The 26,742-nt window shown below is 41.8% G+C and overlaps 3 protein-coding genes across 3 annotated transcripts; 2 read left to right on the forward strand and 1 right to left on the reverse strand.

The window, feature by feature from the left end:
- Positions 1 to 1,535: 1,535 nt before the first annotated feature.
- LOC137676083 (acyl-coenzyme A synthetase ACSM4, mitochondrial-like) lies at positions 1,536 to 10,587 on the forward strand. Its single transcript, XM_068422611.1, has 13 exons — positions 1,536 to 1,736; positions 2,208 to 2,418; positions 2,948 to 3,155; positions 5,075 to 5,218; positions 5,634 to 5,790; positions 7,323 to 7,402; positions 7,883 to 8,006; positions 8,400 to 8,480; positions 8,689 to 8,790; positions 9,133 to 9,260; positions 9,350 to 9,449; positions 10,047 to 10,166; positions 10,501 to 10,587. Exons 1-13 carry the CDS (start codon positions 1,536 to 1,538, stop codon positions 10,585 to 10,587), a joined length of 1,743 nt encoding a protein of 580 aa, XP_068278712.1.
- An 878-nt stretch (positions 10,588 to 11,465) lies between these two features.
- THUMPD1 (THUMP domain containing 1) lies at positions 11,466 to 15,209 on the reverse strand. Its single transcript, XM_068423156.1, has 4 exons — positions 14,988 to 15,209; positions 14,403 to 14,583; positions 13,785 to 14,033; positions 11,466 to 13,206 (listed from the first exon to the last, which is right to left on the reverse strand). The coding sequence occupies exons 1-4, from the start codon at positions 15,195 to 15,197 to the stop codon at positions 12,884 to 12,886; spliced, it is 963 nt and encodes a 320-aa protein (XP_068279257.1). The 5' UTR covers positions 15,198 to 15,209; the 3' UTR covers positions 11,466 to 12,883.
- Positions 15,210 to 15,232: 23 nt separating this feature from the next.
- On the forward strand, positions 15,233 to 26,737 carry LOC137676276 (acyl-coenzyme A synthetase ACSM3, mitochondrial-like). The gene is made up of 14 exons (XM_068422974.1): positions 15,233 to 15,373; positions 18,054 to 18,233; positions 19,682 to 19,892; positions 20,318 to 20,525; positions 20,764 to 20,907; positions 21,764 to 21,920; positions 22,867 to 22,946; positions 23,296 to 23,419; positions 23,945 to 24,025; positions 24,704 to 24,805; positions 25,572 to 25,699; positions 25,818 to 25,917; positions 26,314 to 26,433; positions 26,592 to 26,737. The coding sequence occupies exons 1-14, from the start codon at positions 15,233 to 15,235 to the stop codon at positions 26,676 to 26,678; spliced, it is 1,863 nt and encodes a 620-aa protein (XP_068279075.1). The 3' UTR covers positions 26,679 to 26,737.
- Positions 26,738 to 26,742: the final 5 nt, after the last annotated feature.

Raw genomic sequence — 26,742 nt, forward strand, 5'->3', positions numbered from 1 at the left:
AATTAGGTACTAGGCAAGATACGTGAGGAGGAGTTGAAAGAAGTCTCACCTGATCACAAATAACATCTCCAGGTAAGCACAACCTATTTAAACATCCTGAGAAAGTAGTTTTTATTTAGTAGTTGTTCAAATACTTAGTCTTCTCAAAAATGAAAGATGCAATCTGCTAATGTAAGAAAAATAATCTATAATGCTATGTTTTACTCCTCTTTCTTCACATGATTCCTGCTTTTATGAAGGAAGGTGGACTACCAGAGAGCAGTTATGCTTCTCTGTTTTGTATCAAGCAGACTGAAGAAGTAGTTTCTTTCTGCAAGAACATCTTCTAGGTCTAAGTCTGCAATCGCTGGCTCAGATCTAAGGGAAGAATAAACTGGCAGCCAATTCTACAAAGATTTCACTGATTAACTGTGAGTTCTGGAATCAGGCTTTTTTAAATGACCTGTTAAGGACAGAGATAAGAAGCAATATGTTATAAGCAGACTGTGAAAAAGAAAAAGCCTCTATCTATATCTTATAGTCTCTGAAGCTGAATGTATCCTGAGCACCATTTTCCCATACATACAGCTCTAATTCACTTCACTCTTTTGCAAAGTGTTTTCAGGGTGATACACAACTACAAATGGTATTTTATGAAACCAAATGCAACTCTGTATATTTAAGGACAAATGCAGAGATGGCAAAAGCATTAGTCCAGTAAACAAATCAATAATAGAATGTTGAAAACCACCTCCGAGTTATTCATGATACTTGGCTGTCCAACTAGTAGGCAAACGCTGGGAGGGAGGAGGGGGCACAATCTTTTCTTTAGACAAAAGGAAGGCAGAGCAAATGGTGCAATGCAGAACGTACTTCTGGTTCATGTTTATTGCTTTTTTTTTGCAACAAAAGCAACAGTAAGGATGTTTATCACATCTCTTCCATATTGGCTAAATGCACAGACCCCTCACCCCTGCTTGCTAGCGGCTACCCTGGTCTTTGAGTAGTTGTGTGTGATGGTTATATCCTGGATTCTGAGGCAAAAACCAGGAGCAGAAGACAGCATCCATCCTGCAACCAAATCTGTGTTTACCATTAGTAGCCTTGTAGGGCTGTAGGGCTGGGTGAGACTGCTGTGGGTCTTAAAACACGAGAATAGTGGGTACAAGTCCTGACAAGTTCTTATTTGTTTTTTCTGTTCTGAAACACCCAGCTGTTCACAGTTTCAAGCCCCTACTTTGGTTGGACAGAATAGGAATTGTCAGCTCCAAGGCGAATTCTCTGAGAAACCTGTGGGCAGACGAAAAAGCAGGAGACTTAAAAGGGTTACCAGAGCTCTAGCTTACCCATAAGGAGAGGTGGGATAAAATGTCATAAAGAGGTGGACTTACTACTCCGTATACATCTGTTCCATTTGGAGCCAACAGCTCATCTGGGAATGTGCACATCATAATACTATTATTGATTTTTCTGTCTCTTGTAGGAGGGAAATAATCATTAAAAATAGTTCTGATGGTTATCATCTCCAAAAGCCCCCAAATATCTTCTTTTGTGCCATGAAGATTTTACTTGAATTTCGAGTGTTGCGGTCCCCATGGAGCATCCAGACACTCTGCAGATTATTCCACCAGTATCACAAGACTTTTGCACCTTTGAATTTCTCAGATTATGAAGCTATCAGTCGTTGTGAACAGGAAGTACCCGAGTACTTTAATTTTGCAAGTGATGTGCTGGACAAGTGGTCTCAAATAGAAAAGGTAGCATTTCTCACCCCATAGATTCAGTATTTTTAGTGAAACTGTGCCCCTACCCTCAAGTCTGTGCCCTCAAGTCTAAAACCATCACTGGCTTCAGTTGGGACCGGAATTTCTTCCCCTAGTTCTATTTTAACATAATCTTACATTGCAAAGAAAGGAGAGGCAATTGGCTTTAGCATCAGAAGGTACATGGTGCTTTGTCTCTGTGACTTTGATTCAGCAGTGTGTGCAGTGCTGGGTTTGTAAAAGCCTCTTAAGTAATTTGTGAGCATTGCAAATCAGGTAGATATACACACCAACTTATATGTGCCTTGGAAAAGGGCTCTTTTAAACAAAACATACTTAATATCCCTGCCCTAGAATATGTAACACCATCAGATTCCACTGCCTGGAGCATCCCAAAAGCTCTGCAAGGAACTACAGGAGTCTCAGAAGTAACCAGCATGCTATTTACCCTTGCGTTGTGTATAGGAACGAAAGGGACCATCAAATCCAGCTCTGTGGTGGATAAATGGAAAAGGAGATGAAATTAAATGGAGCTTTGAAGAGCTGGGCTTCCTGTCTCAAAAAGTGGCCAACGTGCTCTCTGGGCCATGCCGTCTGCAAAGAGGAGACCGAGTTTTAGTGATTCTACCCCGAATCCCAGAGTGGTGGCTACTGAACGTGGCTTGTATGCGAACAGGTGAATTGTGTCATTCCTAATGGTCTGTAGATTGATCGTTACTGTCTATGCCAAAAGTTTGTTAACAATTCATTTAACAATTGCATTTCTTATTTGACTTCATATCTTGAACATTTGACAATCAGAGGGGCTGACAGGGGTAGTTTCTTATGACTGATGGAATTACCCTCATCATTTTTCTTTCACTTTCTGTGGCTTGTGTTAATTGTGCTAAATCAATTTGATTGTGTTAAATCAATTTGATTTCACTTCAGCAGACTTAAGTTAAAGCTGCTAGTGTTTAGTGCCCCGAAGTTATACTTTCTACTTACATTGTGCCTGGAGCAAAGGATCTCATAGAAACAGAAGCTATTTTGTACTTCAGATCTGCACATCTGTATTCACGTTCAGCTGTGTGGGACTTGTTTTACCTTCTTCTCATTTCTGGATTGAATGGTGCTGGTATTCAACAAATCAGAAGAAGCTATGAAGTAATCAGGATTGAAAGTGAAAAATACCTAATAAATTTCCAATTTTGTTGTGCTTCCAGGTGTTGCCATCATCCCAGGGACAACACAACTGACGGCACAAGACATTTGCTATAGATTGCTGGCTTCCAAGGCTAAGTGCGTTATTACAACTGATGTACTTGCTCCTGTGGTGGACTCGGTTGCATCCAAGTGCCAGCTTCTGAAAACTAAGCTAATTGTATCTGAAAGCAGCAGGGCTGAGTGGCTGAACTTCAGTGATTTGCTCAAGTGAGTGTCTTCTACCTTAACTCCATCATAGTTATCTCTGGTGGAAAATTTCTCATGTTGTTTAAACACACTTGTGCACTTGTGTCTCATTAGGAACTAGATACCTTTGAGGGGGGGGAGAGAAGGCAATTCAGTCTCTTTTCTATGAAGAAAGGGAATATTTGGGAATAGCCAAATTGTTAATTAAAAAATAAGTACAGTCTTATGATGTCTAGGTTTGTTATACATGACTATAAAATAATATGGAAAAATGGACAGGAAAGCCTGTTTTATTGACATCTGTGGCCTATTTACCCTCTGAAGTTGAAAGAAAAATATTCTATACAAATTATTCCAGTCCATATTCCTAAAACTTGATGATAATAAGGCTAATGTGAATAGCTTTTCACTATGAAAGGCTAAAAAAGGGCACTGCAAAATGAACCTAATGTGTTTAGGAATCCACCTGCCTCACTGATGAAAAGCAGCTACTAAAATGGCACCCAACAGACAGCTCTTCACAGCAGTGCATGGGACTGTAGAAAGGGTGGAGAGGCAAACTGGGGAAGGGAAAGCAAATACCCTGCTGCAATCTGCTCAAGGCCCTAGGTGTGATTTTACCAGCTGGTATTTTGTTAAAAGCACCTCTGTAGCTAAAACTGTTCGTTCAAGGTGGGATCCAAGCTCTTCAGTCACTTAAGAGCTTTATAAGATGTACCATGTGTTCTCACAACCACATGTGTCTGAACTAGCATTACCTGTGCAGCTCACTGTACAGTCTCACTGTATTTTCATATGTTCCTTTGGACAATTGCCCACTTCAGTGTCACTAAACTGGAAGACAGTGGAAGCAGTAACACTGCATTCTCAAACCTCCTAGAGCTACTAAAACATTGCCAAGTCAATTTGATGAATCCTCTTTCATGCTGAGCTAATATTCCATGGCTCAGTTCCATGGCAGAGGGTAAAATTGACTTGATAAAACCTAAATATTGTCTGGAACTGTGTCAGTCCTGCAGAGGCTGTCGCTGGCAGGCAGGCAGGTAGGCTATCTGGTTTCCCCAGATGGCTGCCTTGCAAAGGGCTGGCTGGCTGGCTCCAGGGTTGCTCGGCTCTCAGGCTCCCAGTCTTCCCAGAGTGCTGGGCTGCTGTCCTGTCTGGCTCCATGTCTCGCCAGATCTCTGGCAGCCTGCCTACCTAGTGGGCTAATTGCTCAGACTTTCCAGCTCCCCATGTCCTCGGCTGCCTTAGCTGACTGCTAAGCTGGCCAGGAGGCTGCGGGGCTCAGGAGTGAGGGCTCCCGGGCAGCCTGTCTGCCTGCCAGCCAGCACAGGGAGATGGCTGGCCTGGGGAGACAGTGTCCCCACACCCAACCTTGTAGGCAAGGGCAATGTTTGCATGCCAAGCAAAACCTTTTTGAACATCAGTCTTGGCAGAGAAAAAGAAACGGTTTTGCTTTCTCATCCTAGTAAGAGATGAGAAATATTTCCCTGTCATGTGCCAGACAACCAAGAGTTTGAGCCTCCCTGTACTTCCCAAACATGGCAAGGATAATCAACTGGTGGAACCACCTACCAAAAGAAATGGTGGGTCCTCCCTCAGCTAATCCCATTAAGGCTGGAAGATAGGCTTTCTGGAGGGCACTTTGATCAAACACAAGATGCTGGGCCTTTTGGTGGTTGTTAAGGGAGGCAAATAAAAAAGAGAGCCTGTTGGCATTTTTACCCTGGAGAAGGTGGACATGGGGAATAGTTAAAGAAAAAGATCAGCAACACTTCCATACAGAATTAGCAGTGCAAGAGTGAGGGGATCTCAGTAGTTTCTTATCCCTCACATCTCACTGTACAAACAGCCCTGCATATATTGGGCACAAAGGATCCAAGCTAGGCATGCTGAATAACACCAGCCACTGTTTCATATAACCTTTCATTTTTTTTAAGGGCTGCCCCTGCTGTCCATAATTGCGTAAAGACAAAAAGCCAGGATCCAATGGCAATCTATTTTACCAGTGGCGCCACAGGCTCTCCCAAAATGGTTGAACATTCCTATGGAAGCTTTGGTCTGGGTTTTTTTCTCTGCGGAAGGTAAAGTATTCAGCTAATTATGCCTTTACAGCTCTGAAATGTGAAGCAAACAGAAGAGTTTTTGTATGTGATAAAATTATGATAGATAGTGAGGCTCCCACAATACTGTACATGTCATTTCTTTTAGTCTCCTCAGCTGAATTGTACCCAGGAAGCAAGGATCTTGTTCGATATGGTATATGGCTCCATTTTAGAAACTACTTGCCTGTTAATCCAGACTAAATAATGAGTTAGGATACCATTTGCTTTTCTTTATCTTTGCCATCAGTACAAAAGCTAGGCAAAAGGCATTTATTTGAGCTCTTGAGTTTTGGATCAAATTTACCATGCCTTTCTATGGAAAAAAAAAAACCAACCCTCATTCTTAATTTCCACTTTCAGACTTCCTTATATTGGCCACCTTTTTCTTCAACAGATACTGGATGAATCTGACTCCCTCAGACATCATGTGGAACATATCAGACACTGCTTGGGTAAAGGCAGCTATTGGGAGCATTTTTGGTCCGTGGTTCCAAGGAACATGTGTTTTTATACATGCCATGCCACAGTTTGATCCAAGAGCAATCTTAAATGTAAGAACACCATGCTCACAATGAAGTTACTCATATTTCATGTTGTTTTCCAGGCAAGCCACAAAACTAAGCCTCTTAGGTTTATGGGATTAGCTGTTTTAAGATGGCATAACCACAAGGTTATTGTTCTTTGAACAGGAATATAATACAGGAAGGATTTTGCAGCATGACTCTTTTGGGCACAGGATATTACCAGCTGCTTCCGATCAGTAGGAGTTACTGGTGTTACTTAAACCTCTCCCCTACTGTATTTCACTATTGAAATGATAAATGAGCTGAATTACATGTAAATTAATATTTTAATTGCACTGCTGTGACCCTTAAGAAAGGCAAGTCAGTACTGGAAAACACTGAAGCTGTGAGATTGGCTTGTTCTTAAATTATTTTCAAGCTTCTCAAGCCAATCTGAGTTTTAATCTAACAAACACAAAGGGAAGAGTGCTGTTCCCAAATGGCTCAAAGCACCTACGTGGAAAAGTGTACACTCTAACATGTAGGGGTTATTTGAGGATTTTAATCCTGTTTTATTGTCTTTCTAAAATGGCAGTTGCTAGTTTGGTTTTCTTTTTTATATAAATTTCTTGGCCTTGCAAACACCCACTTGCAATGTGCATGGAGTTTCACATCTCTGCACAAAATGAAGTTTGGTAGTAGAGGCTGCTTGACCCATGGTGTGGCTGGAGTGAAGGCTGGTAAGTGAGAGGTCTTCCCCTGCTTTTATTTATCACTATGTGTCCCCCTCTCTGAGCAAATTTTCATTGCAGGCAGAAGTGAGGTTAAAAAAAAAAAGTTAGGTTTAGCACTACCTGAGTGATTGTGAATCATCTCACTGTGTTACAGGTGAGAAATAAAGATGAGTCAGAAAACAGAGGCTCATCTGAGATCTTTATTTTTCTAGCAAGGCATTCACATGCTGTGTTCTGTCCCAGGTAAAGGAGGATATATAAATTTGCCAGTCCAAAACAATCTTTTAATACAGCATTACTTGCAACTCAGCCAGAGCTCATGGAGACTTGACTCTGCACGTCAGGCCCTTTGTCGGGACAGCTGAGGGAACTGCAGCATGTCTAAAGATTTGTGACAGTCCGTTTCAGAAAGTGTGGGGCTAGATAAAAGACTGACACAGGCAAATGTTCAAAAGAATCCTGTAATTTTACGTGCCTCTGTTCTGAGGTGCTTGACTTTGTCCTAGGGTGAGATGTGGGCTTTAGAAGTCCCCTGCAAAACTTACGTTGCACCTCTAGGGCTAGGGTTTCATACCAAGGGATGGTCCTTGTGCTTCAAGTGAGCATCAGGACAAATTAGGTACACCAGTGATTTACCACAGTCAATGTATCACCTCTTCAGCTGATGTTTGGGGCACTGTAACATCTTTCCTGAACACCGACAGTGGTGGCAATTACTTTGCTTTCCACATAAGTGAGGTTACAATCAGGTCTTGTAGTTTGTGATCTAGTATGGAATAGAAAGGAATAGTTAGCAGAAAGTTTTTCCCAAAACAATATTAACTCTTTTTTTTTTAAATTTGTCAGACTTTGTGCAGATATCCAGTGACCACTCTGTGCATCACCTCAACTGCTTACCGCATGCTGGTACAGCACGATCTCACCAGGTACCAAGCATCTGTTTAAGCTATTGCCTGGCTCTTTAACAATGATTTCTACGGGCTCTCACAACCACTTGAACCTCAGAGTGGTGGAAATTCTGTGTTGGAGGCAGGGGCTGTGAGGAGGCCGAGCCTTTTCCTTAGCACTGCAGAGAGAGGTGACAAAATCCACCCCTCAGGCACTTCCAACCCAGAGCAAATTTTGCCCTGAGGCGTTACAGACAGTAAATACAGAGGCCGGTATTGAGCCCTTGAAGGCAGATGTGTGGCTGCATCGCCATCAGTCCTGTGCACCTTTGCAGCTCACCACTTTGGCAGCCTCTTTCCAGCCCCACTCCAACTGGAGCTCTAGGCTTTCTCCTGACCCTAACTCTAAGAGAGTCGTGTGTGTCCTGAAGTCAAGGGGTTGGACATACGGATGTCAGGGAGAGCAGAATTTGTCCCTTTCTGTCCTCTGATACTCAGCAATGTCCTCTGTCTATGAAGGTATGCATTCAAGGCACTGAAGCACTGTTTGACTGGAGGGGAATCACTCAATCCAGAAGTGATGGCACAGTGGAAAAGCCAAACAGGACTGACTATCTATGAAGGCTACGGCCAAACTGAAATTGTACGTTCAGCTTTTTTGTCAAGGGTTACAACTCAGCTATCACTTAGGGGATTTAGAGATCTCATTCCTCTTGGTAAATATGGAATTTGGCCTTGTATATTTGACTAAAAAGAAAGACGGCATTAGGATACAGGGCAATTGCCTACAAGAGGGTGTATTGTTTTGCTTAGAATTACGACTAGGTTATGATACTGCTTCTAAGACTACATAAGCTGTAAAATATCTTTAACTTTTTGTCCAAGACTCTCAGTGAAGTTCACAAATGTTTTGACTTGCACAGATGGAAAATTTGGATCTTGCGCTGGCTCAACAGTGGGCATAGTATAAGAACAGGAATGGCCTCAGGAAAGACAGTGAAAAATACCTGGGCTGGTTGTTTGTCTTTTCCAACAGGGAATAATATGTGCGAATATGAAAGGAATGAAAATTAAGCCAGGTTCCTTGGGAAAGGCAGTTCCCCCCTACGATGTTCAGGTATGGTGGTCCCCCTTTCTGTTTGCTGTTGATTTCATAGGAAGTAAAACACAAGAGAGTACAACATACCGTACAAGTTTCAGTACCATACAGTGGTATTCAGGGCAGGCTGACTTCTTTGGTTGAGCCTTTGGCTGCTGGTTAGTTTTAGGACACGGCTCTCTTAAAATGGGAAGTTATAATCACCCGTTTGCCTTTCCTATTGCAGATTATAGATGAAAATGGCAGTGTTCTGCCTCCTGGGAAAGAAGGAGACATTGCTGTCAAAGTGGATGCCAAGCGGCCATTTACTTTTTTCACTCAATACCTGGTAAGCCAAAAGTGAATTCCCAGAGAGCCAGTTCAGGCCCTCAGCATGGTATGTATTTATACCAACAGGAGCAGGTGCAACACCAAAAAGCTGTGGCTCTTCTTAACTTAATGGTGTTCTGACTTATGATTCTATTCTGTCCCCCATTCTTCTGCAGACCTACTGTGTGATCTTCAGTTCTATATCTGCCCTTGTGATAAGTTCTCCCCACTGGAAAAAGCAAGCACAAGCTTTTCAATTCTGGAGACAGAAAACAAGCAGTGAAAGATGCTGTGGGTAGTGTCCAAAGAGGCAAAACTCATCTCTAAGCTTAAGGCTTCTCAATTGTTGCTTGTTCAACAGGATGATCCAGTGAAAACTGCTTCCACAATCCATGGGAACTTCTATATCACTGGAGACAGAGGAAGCATGGATGAGGATGGATACATATGGTTTATGGGGAGATCTGATGATGTCATCATCTCCTCTGGGTTTGTAGATTTCAGTTAAAATGACAAGAAATGTCTAAAAAACAACCATATACCTTTCACCTACTAAGCATTTAATTTCTCTCTCCTAGGTATCGTATCGGACCATTTGAAATAGAGAATGCCCTGATACAGCACCCAGCTGTCGTTGAGTCAGCTGTTGTCAGCAGCCCAGATCCCATCAGAGGAGAGGTAATTAGTGGTCACTCTCCTAAAGTGCCTTGTGTGACAGTGCCTTGTGACTCAGCTTCCACTGAATTCATAAGACTTTTAATGTAGCTATACAAACTTTTCCATCACTTTACCCAAAGCGAGGGAGCAGTAGTTTATGTATCCCGTATTCCTTTTTTTTTTTTTTTCATGAAAATATAATCCGTAGTTTCCTAAAGAACATGACACTGAGTATAAAGGTGACTCTGATAAGAACTGATGTACACTTTGATACACTGCCTGGAGAATTACATTCTTTAACAACATAGGTTTACAGAAAAGGCCCTAGCATCTAAGAACTTTAGAACAGTCCTTTACAGAACTCTTTACAAATCTGGAAGCAAAGTTTGAAACTTCTATCGTGTATTACTTAGGACTTTTACTAATGTAAGGTAGAAAGAGTCTTTCGTCCTAACTTTAAATTTGCTTACACAAAAGCGAGTTTTGCTCTACTGTGCAGGTGTGATACAGCAAGCCTGTATTGCAAGCAGTACTCATTTATTCTCCATTAATTGCCTCATTGGTTAGGTTGCTCTACTTTAGTTCATGCTGTATTTTTTATTTATTTTCCCTTTGTAGGTGGTAAAAGCTTTTGTGGTCTTGTCTCCTTCCTTTAAGTCACAAGATCCAAAGAAACTGGCCTGTGAATTGCAAGATCATGTCAAGAAAGTCACTGCTCCATACAAGTACCCCAGAAAGGCAAGTAAGACACGAGTGTATTATTAAAAAAAAAAATCCCAAACATGTTTTTTAACCATGGGGAGGCTAGAAACTGAACAACTAGACTCACATCAAACACAGTAACAAACAAAAAAAAAGCCCAAATATGTACTGTGCAAGAAAAATGACAAGTATTACTTTAAAGATGATTTTGGAAAATGATTGGTACAACACAATCTAAAACCAAACTAGAGTTGCTTCCCCAGTCAACAAATTCTTATTTAAATTAAGTAGGATGGAGACCTATGCTGTTCTGAAAAAAAAATTTATAAATGAAACCTGCTCATTTTACTTTTTCCCTCTTTTGAATCAGATTGAATTTGTCCAGCAGCTGCCAAAGACAATCACTGGGAAAATCAGACGGAATGAACTGAGGAGCGAGGAGTGGGGACAGATTTAGTTTTGATAAGCAATCTAAAAAAGCCTATCCTTATCAATTTCATTCATAATGGAGCTCTTCTGTTACAACTGTAAGCACCAACACAGGATTATATTTCACCCATTAGGCAGTGATTGTGTAATAATGCACAAGGTTTAAAAACTCCAACTGGACAGTTTTAAAATGCTTGTGTTCTTGCTTAACAAAAATCAAGCCTACTTACAAGGCATATGCAGACACATCTTCCAGCCACCTAATGCTTTTCAGAATTACAGTACGAGTAGAAGTAAGTGATTACCAACTGAAGGAGCAGTGTGTTCGTTCTTTGAGACCAGGTATTTTAACTCACAAGAGGTTTATTAGTGAGCAGATCAGGATAGTATGTAATGAAGTTCACAGAAATGGCCCTAGATCTTGCATGCATCCAAATTAAGCACCCTGCTTGTATGAATCTTGAAAGCCTCAAGATTTAGGAATTAATGTGTTAACAATGAATGTCCAGTTAAGTGCAAATTATGAAAAATCAGAACTGAAAGAATGCAGACATCTTTAAGACTGCAGCATAGGCAGCATCTAAATGTCAGACATACATAGGCTTGACAAATGGATAGTAGCTATTCAGCAGGTTCTTCTGAAGACCTGTAGATCCTGTAGACACACAGATGAGAGAGAGAAGAAAAAAAAAAAACCAACACACAAACTATCCATGAGTCTGAGTCTTATCTTTGTCCTTAGTAAGATAAGTAGGCTGTCTTGAATCATGATGACTGACATCAGCCACCAATAAACATTCCCTGTTGGCCTTTGTGTGTGGCCTCAAATGGTTCTTTCCTATGTGTGACCTAGACGTTGCTGGTTTTATTCCACACACACGCTTTAAAATTTAAAGACAACACCAATGGAGGTAAGAAAGCAGAGTTTTAATAAATGGGTGGTAAGGGAGACAGGACTAGGGAAATAAGTAATCATAATTTTCCAACTTCTAAAACAATTTTGAGAGAAGAGGAAAATATAAATTAAACACTGTTGAGAGACTTGAACACATCCTTTTCACTAAACCAAGACAAGTAATAAGTGGTGTTCTTCAAGATGAGGCTTTACCCATTAACAACCCGCAGGCTTTTATACTAGAAATGAAATACTAAAGCTAGACAGTTGTATAGGAAGTGTACTCAAAACCCTACTGGAAAGCAGGTTATAGCTGGACTGGTTTTGGTTATTTTTTGAAAGTCCACTGGGGTATCAGAAGAGTTGCTGTAACAAACGGACAACAGAAAGACTCACTAACATTACTTTCAAGCTGAAACAAAATACTTTAAAGCTAAAACTACCAAAAATTAAACTTAATTTCCCTTATCCAGTATGGTATAATGGAGAGCTTCTTTCATAAGAAGTTTCCAAGCAGTATTTAAATTCAAATTTTGAGACCTAAGAAAAAATAAAAACAAAAAAAGACTTAATCCTTGGGGGGTTTTATAAAGTCTTTGGAAAGAGCAGCAAAAGGGTATTTGCAGGAAATTATTCAAAGGGATTCTGTTCAGTGACTACAGCATTTCCTATAAACCATATACGCAGCTAATGTAAACGCACATGTAGTTTTTGCTAAAACCGTCTGCAATGCCTGCACTGTACTTCTACTGTTCTAGAACAGTCAAATCTTATTACTCTAAATCGTCTCATAGTATTCAAGTATTTTGATCATAGCAGATCTTCCCGTTCACTTTCAAGACTTAGCATATCCTTGTAGAGCAATGTGTGTGTGTATAAATATATATAACCCTCCATCATACAGAAAATGATCAGTTTTAGCTCATTCTGTTGTTCACACAGAAAAATGTATCTGAGTTCTGCAGTCACACAAGTTGTCAGATCACTTCCTTAAAAACCCTCTGCAAGCAACTGTCTTTCGGATCTCTCACTTCTGTCAATACTTCCAGATAGAGCTGATTCTGCACTGCCTTTTGATTTCTGTAGCCATCAGATATAACAAAAGGATAGTCACTATGTCAGGATGGCCACATTTACATATGCATGCACACGCTCATGCTTTTTGTGCTAGGTAAAGGCAATGCAGAACAAAGCCGTAGAAGAATGACAGCAAGCTTCACCAGAAAGGTGACCCACTCTTGAGCACTCTCACTTCTGCTGTAATGTCAGCTCCACCTGCAATGAGCTTTAAAATTCTTACACATGTGGATTTAAAAACACGATTTCAAAACAAAACCCACTCTCCTCTTTAAAACGCCCTTTCAGAACTCTAGGGCAAGTTTTTTGAGTAGGTTTCGATTGTGTTTATCTTTCCCTTCTACCACATCTTCTATACTGTCAGCACATCATTCTCCTTGGGCTCAGCTTCTGGTTCACCTTGATTCTCATTCTCTTGTTTTACTTCTTTTGAGCTCTTCTCCTCCGTTTCTGGTTTTACTACCTTCGAGTTCTGTTCTTCTGTCAGACTTGATGGGTTTTGTTGTGTGTGTTCTTTGTTGCTCTTCACCACCTCCTGTAGGTTGTATTTTCTGAACAGAACATAGTCTCTCACCACACTCAAGCAACAGACGTTTTTTATTATTTCCACCACAACTGTATATTGTGGATTATTAAGATCAACTTTGTTTTCTGGATTGAGGCTGCCCACAATTCCTGTAAAACAAGACGTAGTTTACAAGATGCTGGAAAAACTGTTTCAGAGCATAAGCATACCCTATTGAAAGCATAAAAGCTAAGAGAGAGAAGGCAACATCCCCCTTAGTTGTAACCAATTACTCCTTTTTGTAACTGCTTAAAATAGCAAAGAGAGCAGGACTCCTAGAATATACCACCAGTAGGACTGAAGTAACTGAAAAACTATCCCACTGCCAATTACTAAGAAACAAAATACTCAAGTCATCTACTCAATGGAAATAGTAATATGTTATTTCAGTATGGCATCCAGAGAGAAAGGCTGAGAGCAGTCATTTGAAAGCACACTGACACTCCAAATTGTATTCAGCGCTATACTCTCTTCTGCTTGTTGTCTCTGAAGACATCAACACCAACAAGGAATATTGATGTCAAGCTTTTTTAAGTCTTAGAGAAGCTTTTGTAATTCAACATACAGATTTTAAGCAACAAATATGTATGCCCATTAAGATCACTTTTCATAATCTGACCTATGTTACGCGTGCAGCTGTGGGCTGCTTATATACTTGTTCTTAGTTTTGTGTGAAATCCATACGTACCTGCCAATTCCTTAATTACTTCTTCTCTACTCATATGACTGTTATTACGAGCTTTGTAAACAATCTGAAAAGTACCCTTATTAGGGGCTTTAAACCAAGGCTCAAAAAATGTTTCTGTGTATTTTTTCATATCCTCCATAAAAGCCTTGCAAGTTCCAGAAATGGGTAGCATGCGCAGAATGACTCTTGTTTTCTTCTTTTTAGTGGCATGCATATCCTTTAATATATGGTGCACCAGGTTCTCAGGTTCTACAAGAAAAACAGTTAGGTATGAGAAACAAATTGAAGGCATTTTCTCCCTTCTTCCTCCCCTCTAAATAATAAGGTGGGGAAATTCACACTTGGCTGCACTGCTGTCAGCCTCAAGTCCTTTTCTGTAAAGAGTTGTTTTACTATACCAAAACTGGATAATCAAAGATTATTTTGTCAAAGAAGATACCTCTACCTTTAGCAACTCCACTAATGACAAAATTTAGTGGCAATGCCAAAGGGAAGGGGAAACCCTGTATTTGTTTGGTGTACACAAGTTTCTTGGAAGTCACGCTCTGTAGCCTATTGCTGATACTGTTCAGAGCAGCACACCCCCACTGCATAACGGAGCATCAGCTGCTGTCCCACCTATGCCCTGGGTTCTGATGAAGACCACATTGTTGGCACCACTCTCCACCGACTGGAACCGCCGCAGCTTCTGCTCCGTTGAGGCGCGGATCTGGCCAACCTCCTTCTTCAGGGCAGCCTCAACATCGTCCTCATCCTCCTCCCTCTCGCTTCCAGACAGCCGCTCCTCGTGATCTGAAAACTTCACACAAGACACGTCTCTTGTTTGGCGAGTACCGAGCAACGATGCTCTCAGCTTAAAAACCGCCAGCAAGGCACCCCCGTGCCCAGGGGCCTGGAGGCGACGGGCAAGGGCCTTTTCTCCAGCCAACCTGAGGGGCTGCGCTGGGGTCTGCTTACAGAAACCGGCACTGTCGTGTGTGTGGTGAACACAAACAGGTTTTTTTACATCTAGAAAGGGAGAGGAGGCCTCACGGCGCTGCTCTCCCTGCCCCGCCGGCGTTAGCGCTGCCAGGCTGCGGGGACAGGCAGGCAGGAGCCGAGGGGGGCAGCCGATACCGCGCAGGGCCGCGTCCCCCGGCCTCGGGGCCGCCTCCCGTCCAGCACCGAGCGACCGGCCGGGCGCGCCAGCCCGCCCGCACGCACCTGCTCGGGCCCGTAGAGCAGGTCCCCGTACTCGCCGAGGAGGCTGTAGGCCTCCCCCACGCACTTGCGCTCGTTCATGTTGCAGGTGATGAGGATGCCGCGCATGCCGGCCTCCAGCTGCCGTCCGCCGCCGCGGGGCCGCTTGGCCCGCCCCGCCGCGAAGTGCCCCTTGGGCCGCCGCTTCCGCGCCGCCGGCTCCGCCGCGGCCATCGACCGCCAGCCGCCGCCGCCGCCCGCGCACCGCGATGGCGTCGGCGCCGCGCCGCCTCGGGGGACAGCGCCGCCCCGCGGACCGGCGGTCTCAGAGCGCTGCCGGGGAGCGCGGGGCGAGGCGGCGGGCATGGGGCACCGGCACCGACACCGGCACCTCCCGCCGGGCCCGGCCCGTGCGCTGCCGTGCTGCTCCGGGGAAGCCGCGCCCCGGCGCCGGGTGCGATCCCCAGTGAGGCCCTCAGCCGGCTTCAGGCCGCTCTCACGGCCGGTGTTGCTGTAGGCAGTGCGGTGCCCCTGGAGGTAAAAATCCCCACAAAAACCCACCCTCGAAGGTTACAATTTACCTCAGCCTTTACTCGGAAGGTTGAGCATGTCCCCGGGCACAGTGCTCTGGACTCAGCGCACTCAGCTGTGGCCAAACTCAGTCACTCGTAGCCCTTGATGCTTTTTCTGCCCCTGAACTTCAGTTCTGGGATTAAAGTCTGCGTTTGTGTTAATGATTCCAGGATTGAGAGAAACGGTGGGCCGGGGAGAGGACAACGCTTGCTGAAGTGCAGGGGGGACGAGCAGACCGCAGTCCTGCCGACCCGTACACCCTGACCCATACACCCCAGCGGAGCTCAGCCGCTTCCCCAGCTTCCCAGCTAACTCCTGGAGGTGTCACGGTGTACAGGGACCAGCTGAAGCAGAAACTCTTTATACAGGTAATTTTAGGCCTGAGATACTAGAGAACATTTGACAGAAAAAACGTGGCCCATAGCATAGTTCTAAAGGAACTGTCCTTTGAGGCTCGTATAATTCTACAGCAGTTGTTAGACATCGGTGGGATTATTGACCACACATAAATTTAAAGTCACTAAATCTTTGTAGGGCTGGGGTTGTGTAAAAGGCTCAAAGTTCTGGTGAATTATAGTGATAGTCTCTGGAGTTGGGCATGTCAGGGCATGTTTGAAACACAAGGAAGAATTTCTACAGGCAGCTGTGAGTGGTGCAGAGGAAATTCAGTTAACCATTCAGTGGTGGTGGTGAAACGTCTGTGGTGAAAAGTGCTGGGGGACTTGGAAATACCCATCAGTGCTCTGGAAATTAGTGCCCTACCAAAAGAATAGGTTACAGGTTAGGTCACTGTGAAAGTTCTGGTTTTCTTCCTAAACTGGAAACCTTCTTGCCTACATATTCCTGGTGCATTCGCTGATTCTTATCACGAGCCATTGATGTCATTTTCTTCTTTGGGTCATGTGACCTTCTGGGTAGGGAATCCCTTTAAGGCTGTTCCTCTGTCTTCCCTCTGGGAGGATTTCATCACAAGCGTTTCAAAGAGCTGTTTAAAATGTCACTACTGCAGCTTGACTGTAGGTGTCCCTTTACCGCTTGGCAGAGAGCAGCTTTGTTGTTGGGGTGAATCTGTTTTGAATCAGTTTCTTTCTGCTGCAGTGAACATTTCGGGGAGCTCGTTGACATCTCCTTTGAGTGTGCTATTTAGAAATAGACATGGGCAGAACCCTAGGAGGGAGTTCTGGCAAACAAGTTCTGGCTGTAGCAAGGTCTTATGACTGTGTTTCTCAATGGGCTGGTGGGTGGCAAGAGGGGAGAAGAAGGAAACGGGAGATTTGGGACTCACACTTCCTACCTCCACTCTGAGCTCTGCAGAAACTTCTCAGCTCTTCTCACTGTGCTGGATTTGGCTGCCCCTTGTGTGAGTCCAAAGTATGTATAAGGCACACAGGAGTCGGTCGCTGGACACAGTAATGGTGCAAGAGCAGGCACATGGCCAGGAGTCTGAGATCTGTGTAAGGAGTCAAAGCTGTGACATCTCTCAGCACTGAGAGGGCTCCACTTTGGTACAAGGCAGAGAGGCAGTAAATTGGGATTGACAGCCTTTTGACAAGGTAACTGACCCTCTACCCACCCCTGCAAGCTGCTGGCCAGGACATTTTCTGGCACTGGAGCAGTACTGATTTGCCTCTTGTCTGTCCACATTCCCTCTTCTCTCTGTCCCTCTCTGTCTTTCATTTGGCTGGGTTTCTCTCCTGTGTCATCATATGCAGACTGAATGTTACAGATCCAAAAAATGTCCCTTTGCTTCATGGAATCAGTAAAATGACACGATTTTACAGCTGAATAGTTATTAATTCCGTAAGGAACTAGCAGTGTTTATACTATTTTGTAAATAAAAGACAGTTGACAATGCATGAAAATAATGATTTCAGAGTTTTTAGACCTCCTGCTAAGTTGAATCTTTTTGAGAAATAAGGCTTTGCATTTTGGATCCTGTTTCAGGGAGTCTTTCAAGGTTTCCCTGTCTCATGAAGTGACACTTTTTGCATCAAAATAACAATTAAATCAATACTTAGAATCTTGTCAGGGCTTTGCTACACTAATTTCATTCCTGGCAGTCAGTAGCAGACATTTCATTTACAGAAGTTTGAGTTGACGTACTTGGGTAGCGTTCGATGCCTCTCAGCTGTATGAGGCAACTGAAATGTGATTTACAAAATTAGCGGGGCTTGTGGGGAGGGAAGGAACAAGAATTGTAGGAAAGCTGCCACCGTGACAGGTCTGAGCATTGCTGGTTGAATGCAGGGTCAGGATCTCAGCTGCATGATGGTCACTGGAGAGCAGGGGTCAGACAATGGCCGAAATGGAACTGTCCTCAGCAGTTACTCCAATTAACAGTTTGGGATTGTTGTTCCAGTGTATCCCACTGTGTAGTAGTAAAAGCTGTTGTGAAACTGCATGGCTAATACCAGGTTTGTATCTTTATCACTGTAGCATTTCTTGGAGATATAATCAGTAAGGAATAACCTTGAGGAGACTATTATGGCTCTTGCTGCTCTGCATTTTTTACTGAAGATCCCAAGTGCTACGTCCCTGCGGGCTCCCCTGAGAAGATCTCTCCAACTTTGCAGCCGGTGCTACCCAGTTCATGCCTCTTTGAGTTATGAAGCCATAAAACAACAGTACAGACCAGAGGTGCCAGAGTACTTCAACTTTGCAAGAGATGTGCTGGACAGATGGACTGAAATGGAAAAGGTAACAGTTACTTGGCTCCTCTGATGCTGAAGTATTTAATGCTGGTCATTAATGCTGAGTATCTGACAAATCCAATAACCAAGACACTGGGGTTATGTTCTGATTATAATCTGGTGATCGCCTCATGCAATTTGAACCTGTAGATCCCTTAGGCCACATGCTGTCCTGTCCACAAGTCCAAATAGTTCTTTCCTTTAATCAGTAACTCCAGTGAGATTGAGTGTAAGTAAATAGGTACCTCCTGAATGAGACTGTGAACTGAACCACTCTAAACCTTGCACCAGTTCCCCCATCAGTCATGACATGCACCCTACCTGGATGTGCCAGGGAGATCATTTAACCTCTGTGTGTTTCATTGCCTGCCTGTAAAATCAATAATAAATACAGTGTAATGTCAAACCTCACCCACCTATCCCAAATGTGAAATCTTTTGCAACCAGGGACTTGGAATCTACAAAACTGAACACCTTTGAACCCCAAACCAGACATGAGCTCTATTCAAAGAAAGGGAATATTGAAAAAAACATGGAGTATAGGTCTGTCACCTTTCTTACTGCATAGGTCTGGTCTCTATGGACGTAGGACTGGTTTTGCAGGCTCAAGCTGTTCATGATGAGGGGTTAAACACAGTCACGCCCAGCCTGGCAGCAAGAACAAAGCAGAGGTATCACCTGTCTGACACAATTGTTCCTTTTGCAGGAAGGACAGGTTTTGGCACGCTATAAACATAAACGGAGCAAGGAACAGCCTCTGGAGAAGAGGTTTTGGCCTTTGAAGTGCACAGATAAAATCTGCTCCCCTGAAAATGAACCTTAGTGTTATTGTACCTTCAACCAGATAATGAGGTGTCATATTCTTGCTGCCCCAGTGAATTTTTTGCTCTGGAGGTTACTTACTACACTGCTACTGCTAAATGCATTGGTCCCCTTTAAAGCACATTGTATGCACATACATTCCAAATCACTTCACACATCAGTTAGGTGAGACATTGATTAAGGGTCACACTGTGTGGGCCTATGCTTTTGAAACTTTGATTTAATTTTCAGAAGTACCAGACAGGCCCAATTCCAGATGAAGCTGAAAATGAGCTCTGAGGGCTCAGGAGACGCTGGGGCACAACCGAGAGGTACCCACATTCATCAGCTGTTGGCGTGACCTGAACCAAAAAGGTTCTTCTTTCTCTGTGCTGATTACTGTACAGCTTCTTCAGAGTGTAAGATGAAAAACTCAGGAAAGGAATACAAACTTAATTTCCTAAATTATTTTTATAGACTGTTCTTTCTAAGGGAGAGTTCTCTGCCTTATTTGGAATCAGTCGCAAATTTCTGTTGCATCCCCACATTTCTCTAGCACTGAATAAGTGGTGAATGCTTTTATTCCTCAAACTTAAGGTAAACACTATGTGTTTCTAAAATTAAGCATTTGTGCTGTACCCTGTTGTTCTATAGGAGGGAAAAAGATCTAAAAACCCTGCATTATGGTGGGTAGATGGTGCCGGAGGAGAGGTGAGGTGGAGCTTTGAGGAACTGGGAGTGCTGTCCAGGAAAGTGGCAAATGTACTCTCTGATGCCTGCGGTCTGCAACAGGGAGACAGAGTTATTCTGATTCTGCCCCGCATCCCGGAGTGGTGGCTGGTGAATGTGGCTTGCATGAGAACAGGTGAGTAAAACCATAAAAATGGTATATAGGTACAGCAATTGTGACTTAAGCCAATCCTTGCTATTTAATGCACTCAGAACTACCAACATGCTAATGAGGATGAACTAGTGTCATGCTGGTCAAAAACACTCTTCTTGCCAATTTTTTTCTTCGTGGTGCTTTTAGAACGTTGGCGCATGCTCTAGCTGTTAAGGAAACCCTGTGAGTCCACGTGCCTCTGTCATTCTCCGCTTTCCAGCACTTGTGACACATCACATAGCATTTAATCCATCAAAGAAATTGGCATACTTATAGATGTAGGACCACGTCCTGCTTTTAGTACAGCCTTGTCCCACTCAAAAGAACAAAGTAAGCTGAAGTCTGCTTGTAGGTACAAGTTTTATTCTTAAACCTTGAGGCTGTTTTTCCGTTCCCCTTCCCTTTAGGAACTGTCCTGATTCCTGGCACACAGCAATTGACAGCAAAAGACATTCTTCATCGACTACAGAAATCCAAGGCAAAGTGTATCATCACTGATGATTCTGTGGCATCAGCTGTAGACTCAGTTGGGGCTGAATGCCCGTCTCTGAAATTTAAGTTGCTTGTGTCAGAGGGCCACAGAGAAGGATGGTTGAACTTCAAAGATCTCCTGAAGTGAGTAACCACCGCTGTGAAAGTGCCACAGCAATGATGAAAGAAAAGCACAGTGGTTTGTTTTGAATAGGAAGTGTTGGCATACGCTGATATATTTTCACCCTTTTAAGACTGCACAGTTGAAAAATATCAGTGTTTATGGCACATTTGATTGCTACAGTTCCTTTGGTTAAATATTTTCAAAAATATGTAAGTTACACTTGCAAATCACTTTGTTCATCATTTTGCTTATTTTAAGAAATGCTCCTTCTGATCACCACTGTGTGACCACAAAGTGTCAAGATCCAATGGCCATCTATTTTACCAGTGGAACTACAGGATCTCCAAAAATGGCTGAACATTCCCACAGCAGCTACGGTATTGGCCTCACAGTAAGTGGAAGGTACAGATATCAGTTTAAATCAGACATATCTCTGTAGCTGGTCACATAGCAGGAGGAAGGGAAACAAAAGATTTTTACCAGAAGCTTTTGTTTCAATAGTTTAAAAAACAGCGGTTGGTTTACATCCCAAAAAATGTTTGGTTTTTTTTTCCATAAAACAAGGCAGTTTGAGTCCAGCTGCCTTAATGTACAGAGAATGTAGCAGTCACACAGTCACTAACTTTAACATTTTCTTTAACATCTGGTAAATTCTTCATTCTGTATAGTTAATAGATGGCCCATGAACTGAACATCAGCACCAGTTTATGAAGTCTGTACCATAAAAGGGACAAAAACATGGATCTGTTGTTAGGTTTCTGAATTCATGTGTCCGGATTAGACACAGCTGCTACAGGAACAAAATGCTTATAGTTCAGAATCTTTAAATTTATAAAGCAATGCTGTTTATAAAATTGATGTGGCAGTATACTTCACTCTAACAGGCTAAGAATAACAAATCAGAAAATACCAAACTAGAAGTAAACAAACAAAAAAACCCTCATCCCTAAAAATGAGTTCAACAAAACCCCAGCAATCTCATACATATTCATACAACATCATGTTCTGAGGTGGTGGTAGCTTGTCCATCAGTACAATTTTTCCCTTAGAAAAATGCAATATCAGTCTATCCTGATGACATCCTCACTATGCTGTGACTTACTCCTGCTCAGAAATTCAGCCATTTCTAAGCAAGTAGTGCTTAGAAAGACTAGACAACCAGCGATGGATTTGCTTCACTGGCACATTTCTTGTGGATATTTTAATATTTGCCTTATTCCTGCCAAAGAGACTGTGGACTGTTGCCTTGTGTTAGCAGGTACTGGCTGGACTTGACTTCCTCAGATATACTTTGGAATACATCAGACACGGGCTGGGCAAAGTCAGCTTGGAGCAGCATTTTTTCAGCATGGATTCAAGGGGCATGTGTATTTGTACATAAGATGCCACACTTCAACCCAAGCATTGTCTTTGAGGTAAGTGAGGAGAGCCCAGCAGCAAACAGTACTGTTCTCTCTGGCTGGTCTTGCACAGGTTTTCATTTCCCTTCGCACTGCACAGGAGGCAGCATGCAGCACAGTCAGAACTTTCACCAGGCAGGAACCAAGTGATTAGTGAAGTAGTGAGTGCTGCAAATATGTACCCCAAAACAAAAGCATATTTGACATCCAAAGAGTTTCATCATGTACTCTGCTCTGAATTTGACTGCACAAACGTGCAAACGTCCATTATTAGGCCTAAAAGTGAAATACACAAGAAATTGTTCTGGGATTTGTGGAGCACTTTGGTGGTGTTATTAAGATAAGTGACAATAACAAATGAGAATTTCAGTTGCCTGCAGCATGTAATTCAAAGTTAAGGAGTGAAGAGGCAGCAAGGTTGAATTTCTTTAACAAATGGCACCAACATTATATTCTCTTACATCCTCCACACACAACGCTTCATCATTTGAAAAAGTCTACCATGTTTCCTTTTGCATGGAATGACTTTATCATCATATCCATGTTAATTAGATGGCTGGAAATTGCTAGTAAATATTAGGATATGTTGAAGAGCACTGTCAGTTGTATGCCTACAGAGCATCTAAAAAAGTAGACTTATAGTTTCACTTGTTTTCTACTTAAACTGCAATTATGAAGAAATTCTTCAAGAGAAACTGTAAAGCTTTCAAGAGCAAAATACTTTGGTGTGTTGAACTAATTGTAAAATGTAGATTCTATTTTGAAGAAGAAACTAATTAAACATAACTGCTGTGTGTTGGTGTTGGCAAGTACAGAGCTAACTGCTTTTAGGACACAATGTTTTGTTTGTGTTTCATAAGCTGGATGCAGAGATGATTATGTTACCTCTTACAATAAAGATGGGACCTCACAGGTTTTAATATATTGGCAAAACGTACTTTTTTAATTCTAAATTCTCTAGAGTCTGTCAAGATTTCCCATAACCGTCTTCTGTTCCCCTCCAACTGCCTATCGAATGTTTGTGCAACATAAACTGTCCAGGTAAGCAAAAGCAGAATATCCTTGTTGGTGTATTTGACCAAAACAGTAGACCAAATGCTCATCTCGCCTTGATTTTATTCCAAATTTACAATGGCATAACAGTAACTCAGATCATGTATTTCTTAACATTTTGAATCTTAAGTGTTAGGAACAAAGTCAGAATAAATATTGGGGGTAGCTTAATAATTTTTTCCCAGGTTTGTTTTTGTTTAACACTATACAATTCAAATAGAATGAATGGGACTCAATGAATTGTTCCTATGTAGAAAGAACCCCACAATACAGGAATAAAGTAGTGAATGGGGCATAGCAGACAGGCAACTGCCAATTATTTCTCTTTCCCACTAAGCTATACATTCAAAAGCCTGCGGCACTGTGTGAGTGCTGGGGAGCCAATCAACCCTGACGTGATGGAAGAGTGGAAAGCGCAGACTGGGCTGGATATTCATGAAGGCTATGGACAGACAGAAACAGTACGGTCTGCTTTACAAGTGTAAAAATGTATGCTTTACAGATACAGCAAGAAATTCTATTCAAGTTGCCAAGAAAAAGTTATTAAAATGATTATACGCAGTTATGATTTCTTTTAGGAGAAAAGTCAATTGCAATAAGCAACACTGGAAAAATTTCGTTTTTGTAAGTCATAGAACAATCAACAGTTTCACCCAAAATCCAAGGACTGTTCTTCATTCCTGTGGGCTTTGGATTGGGAACTAACACAAAAGGGGTATATTCCTCATTACTGCATTCCCAATTCTGCTTTAAAATCTATCTTTAGAGCACTCATTATTTGGAGCTGTGGGCATGATTCTGAGGGCATAGTTTATTTCTAGAAGTTTAATCACTGGATATATGATTATAATGAAGACAATTAGTATTTCTTATAGAAATACACAATATTAGCTGAGTATTTTAAACCTTAGCTAAAAATTGAATATACAAGTCACAGTTTAATTTAAAAAAAAAAAAAAATCCAAACCCAACAACACTTGTTACAGGTGCTGATCTGTGGAAATTTTAAGGGAATGAAAATCAAACCTGGCTCTATGGGAAAGCCATCTCCAGGGTATGATGTCAAGGTATCGTACCTCTGGTGACTCAATCTCTCTCTCTTGCATAATCACTTTCCGTTAAAGAGGTTTGAAAGCTCTAACACGGAGTTGTACCATGTACCGTCGTTCAGCAGTGAATGAAAGAGTGAAGAAGTGCATGTTACTAAACTGAGCATGTAAAATAAGCAATTGGACTTCCCTGTTGCACCATCCTCTCCAACACAGATGACATCCCGCTGCTAACTGACAGATATCAAACGTTAAGGCAATGATAGAAATTAAATTGCTGAGTTAAGGAGGAGTGGGAGTGAATGTTGTTTCCTGGTGATACCAAAACTGCTGAAGCAGATTCTAGCACCAGATCAATTTGCAATATGGGTTAAGATTTTTGGTATCTTTCTTTCAGTTCTTAAGTTTTCCCACCCTGTCACTTATGATCCTCTCTGGGGTCTTACTAACTTCATTACATGTTTGCATAGTACTTGGCACTCCTCAGATAGATAAAAGACATAGTGCAAAGTACAGTGGATTAATAATATTACACTTCAGTTGTCAGAGTAAGACCCTGTACTGCTCCAGATCATTTCCCAATTAAAAAAATACTTTGATTATGTATTTTAAATGTGCATCAAGATTCTATAATCTTAACTTAATGCTTTTTAATTTGGCTCCAAAATAATAAAACTGTGTTTTGTTTATTTTTAGATTATAGATGAAAACAGTAATGTTCTGCCTCCTGGAAAAGAAGGAGATATTGCCATCAGAGTAAAACCTACAAGATCACTTTTTCTTTTTACTTGCTATGCTGTAAGAATATTTCTACAGTTAAAGTAGATATCCTGTTAAATCTCTGTCACAGATCTTCCCTCCAGATCTGAGCTTCATGGAGTGTTTTACGCACAGCAAAATTTATCAGTTTTTTTCCATGCTGGTTAGAATTTCCAGTCCAACAACCAGTAGAACAAATGTGTAGTGCTTTCAGTTCTGACACCAGGAAACCTTATTAAATTTTATCGACAGTATCAGCCTTATAATCAGGTCTTCTGGGCAGTACCGAGCATGTGGGAAAGGAAAACCATGCACACTGCCTAGAAAAGTTCTTGTAGAAATCAGTGGCATTTGCTATAGAAAGAGCTGTTAGTAATTGTGCTGTGCTGAGCCAAAACTGTTATGAGGGTGAAAAAAAAAATCTCAGGGTAGGAGATGCTAGAAATACAAAGGAAAAAATCACTAAAGGATAATCACCTAAAAGCAAATTCTCAGTTCCATAAGCCTACGTATTTTTGCAACCTTCAGTGGTTCCTAAAGCCATGGGGTATAATATAATATGATTAAAATTTTCAGTCACATTTATCACAATTTATGAATTTTATATCTAGTAATGGTGAATTAATAATTCTCTATTATTAATGTCCCACTTGAATGATGCACATAACCACAGTATGGACCAGTCTGAAAAGCTGAATTTTTTAAATATTTGACTGCACCATAATTTACATGCTAAATATGTCAGAATGCAATTTCATGTATTTTTCAGGTAGTTTTCATGTAAAAGCAATTTAATATTTTCTAGGATGATCCAGAGAAAACAGCGGCAACAATACGTGGGGACTTTTATGTCACTGGAGACAGGGGCATTATGGATGAGGATGGATACTTCTGGTTTGTTGGAAGAGCTGATGATGTCATTAATTCTGCTGGGTAGTTTAAAACTGATTAACAATAAATCATTAAACCTGAATAACACAGATGATTCAGATCTGAAGTTATGTTTATGTATTACCAAATACAACTAAAAGCCATTTCCTCCATTTTAAAGATACCGTATTGGACCATTTGAAGTAGAAAGTGCCCTAGTAGAGCATCCTGCAGTGGTGGAATCAGCAGTTGTCAGCAGTCCAGACCCCATCAGAGGAGAGGTAAACAAGTTGCACAAGCTTTTTTTTTTTTTCTTTCTCAAATTAAAACTAAATAAATTCAAGCTGGCGTTTCTACGCTATCAGACACTGGAGAATCCACACAGGAAAAAAATGACCAAGGCAATTGCCCTAAATCCAATATAACAAAAGCACCATTTGAAGGTTTCCCTGTCATTCAAATACTTACAGTTTTTCGTCTTTATTAAATGTGTATAAACTGCCTGCACAGTCCAGACCAATAGTGAGCACCCACAGACTTTGGCAAAGATTTCTGTACCTGCCCTATACATTACTCTGCAGTTTGTAAGCAAATGTTTGGTTAAAGTTTCAGCTCTTCAACTGTTGTGTAATACTGTTTCATTGTCATTTAAACCATTGCTGCTGTAACATCTTTAGGTCGTGAAAGCCTTTGTTGTTTTAACATCTGATTGTGCTTCACATGATCCGGAAAAAATGAAGAAAGAGCTACAAGACCATGTTAAGAAAGTTACTGCTCCATACAAGTATCCTAGGAAGGTGAGTGCTCAAATACCCAAATAATTTTCACTACCATAAGACAGCGGGGGTTAACTGTTATGTGGCTTATAAGCCTATGCTGCTGAGGTTAAGAAAAAGTAAAAAATTAGGTAAACTGTATCTTATTTTGTATTGCAATTTTCTCTGTTTCCCAATAGATGGAGTTTGTTCAACAGTTGCCAAAAACCATTAGTGGGAAGATCAAAAGAAATGAACTGCGCCAGAAGGAGTGGAGAAAAGATTAGAAGTACTGGTTGCTTTTTTTATAGGATTTTTTACAAAGTAAGATATTGCAGATTTACACAGTAA

Source organism: Nyctibius grandis, chromosome Z (genome assembly GCF_013368605.1).
Source record: "Nyctibius grandis isolate bNycGra1 chromosome Z, bNycGra1.pri, whole genome shotgun sequence".
NCBI classification, from domain to species: Eukaryota; Metazoa; Chordata; class Aves; order Nyctibiiformes; family Nyctibiidae; genus Nyctibius; species Nyctibius grandis.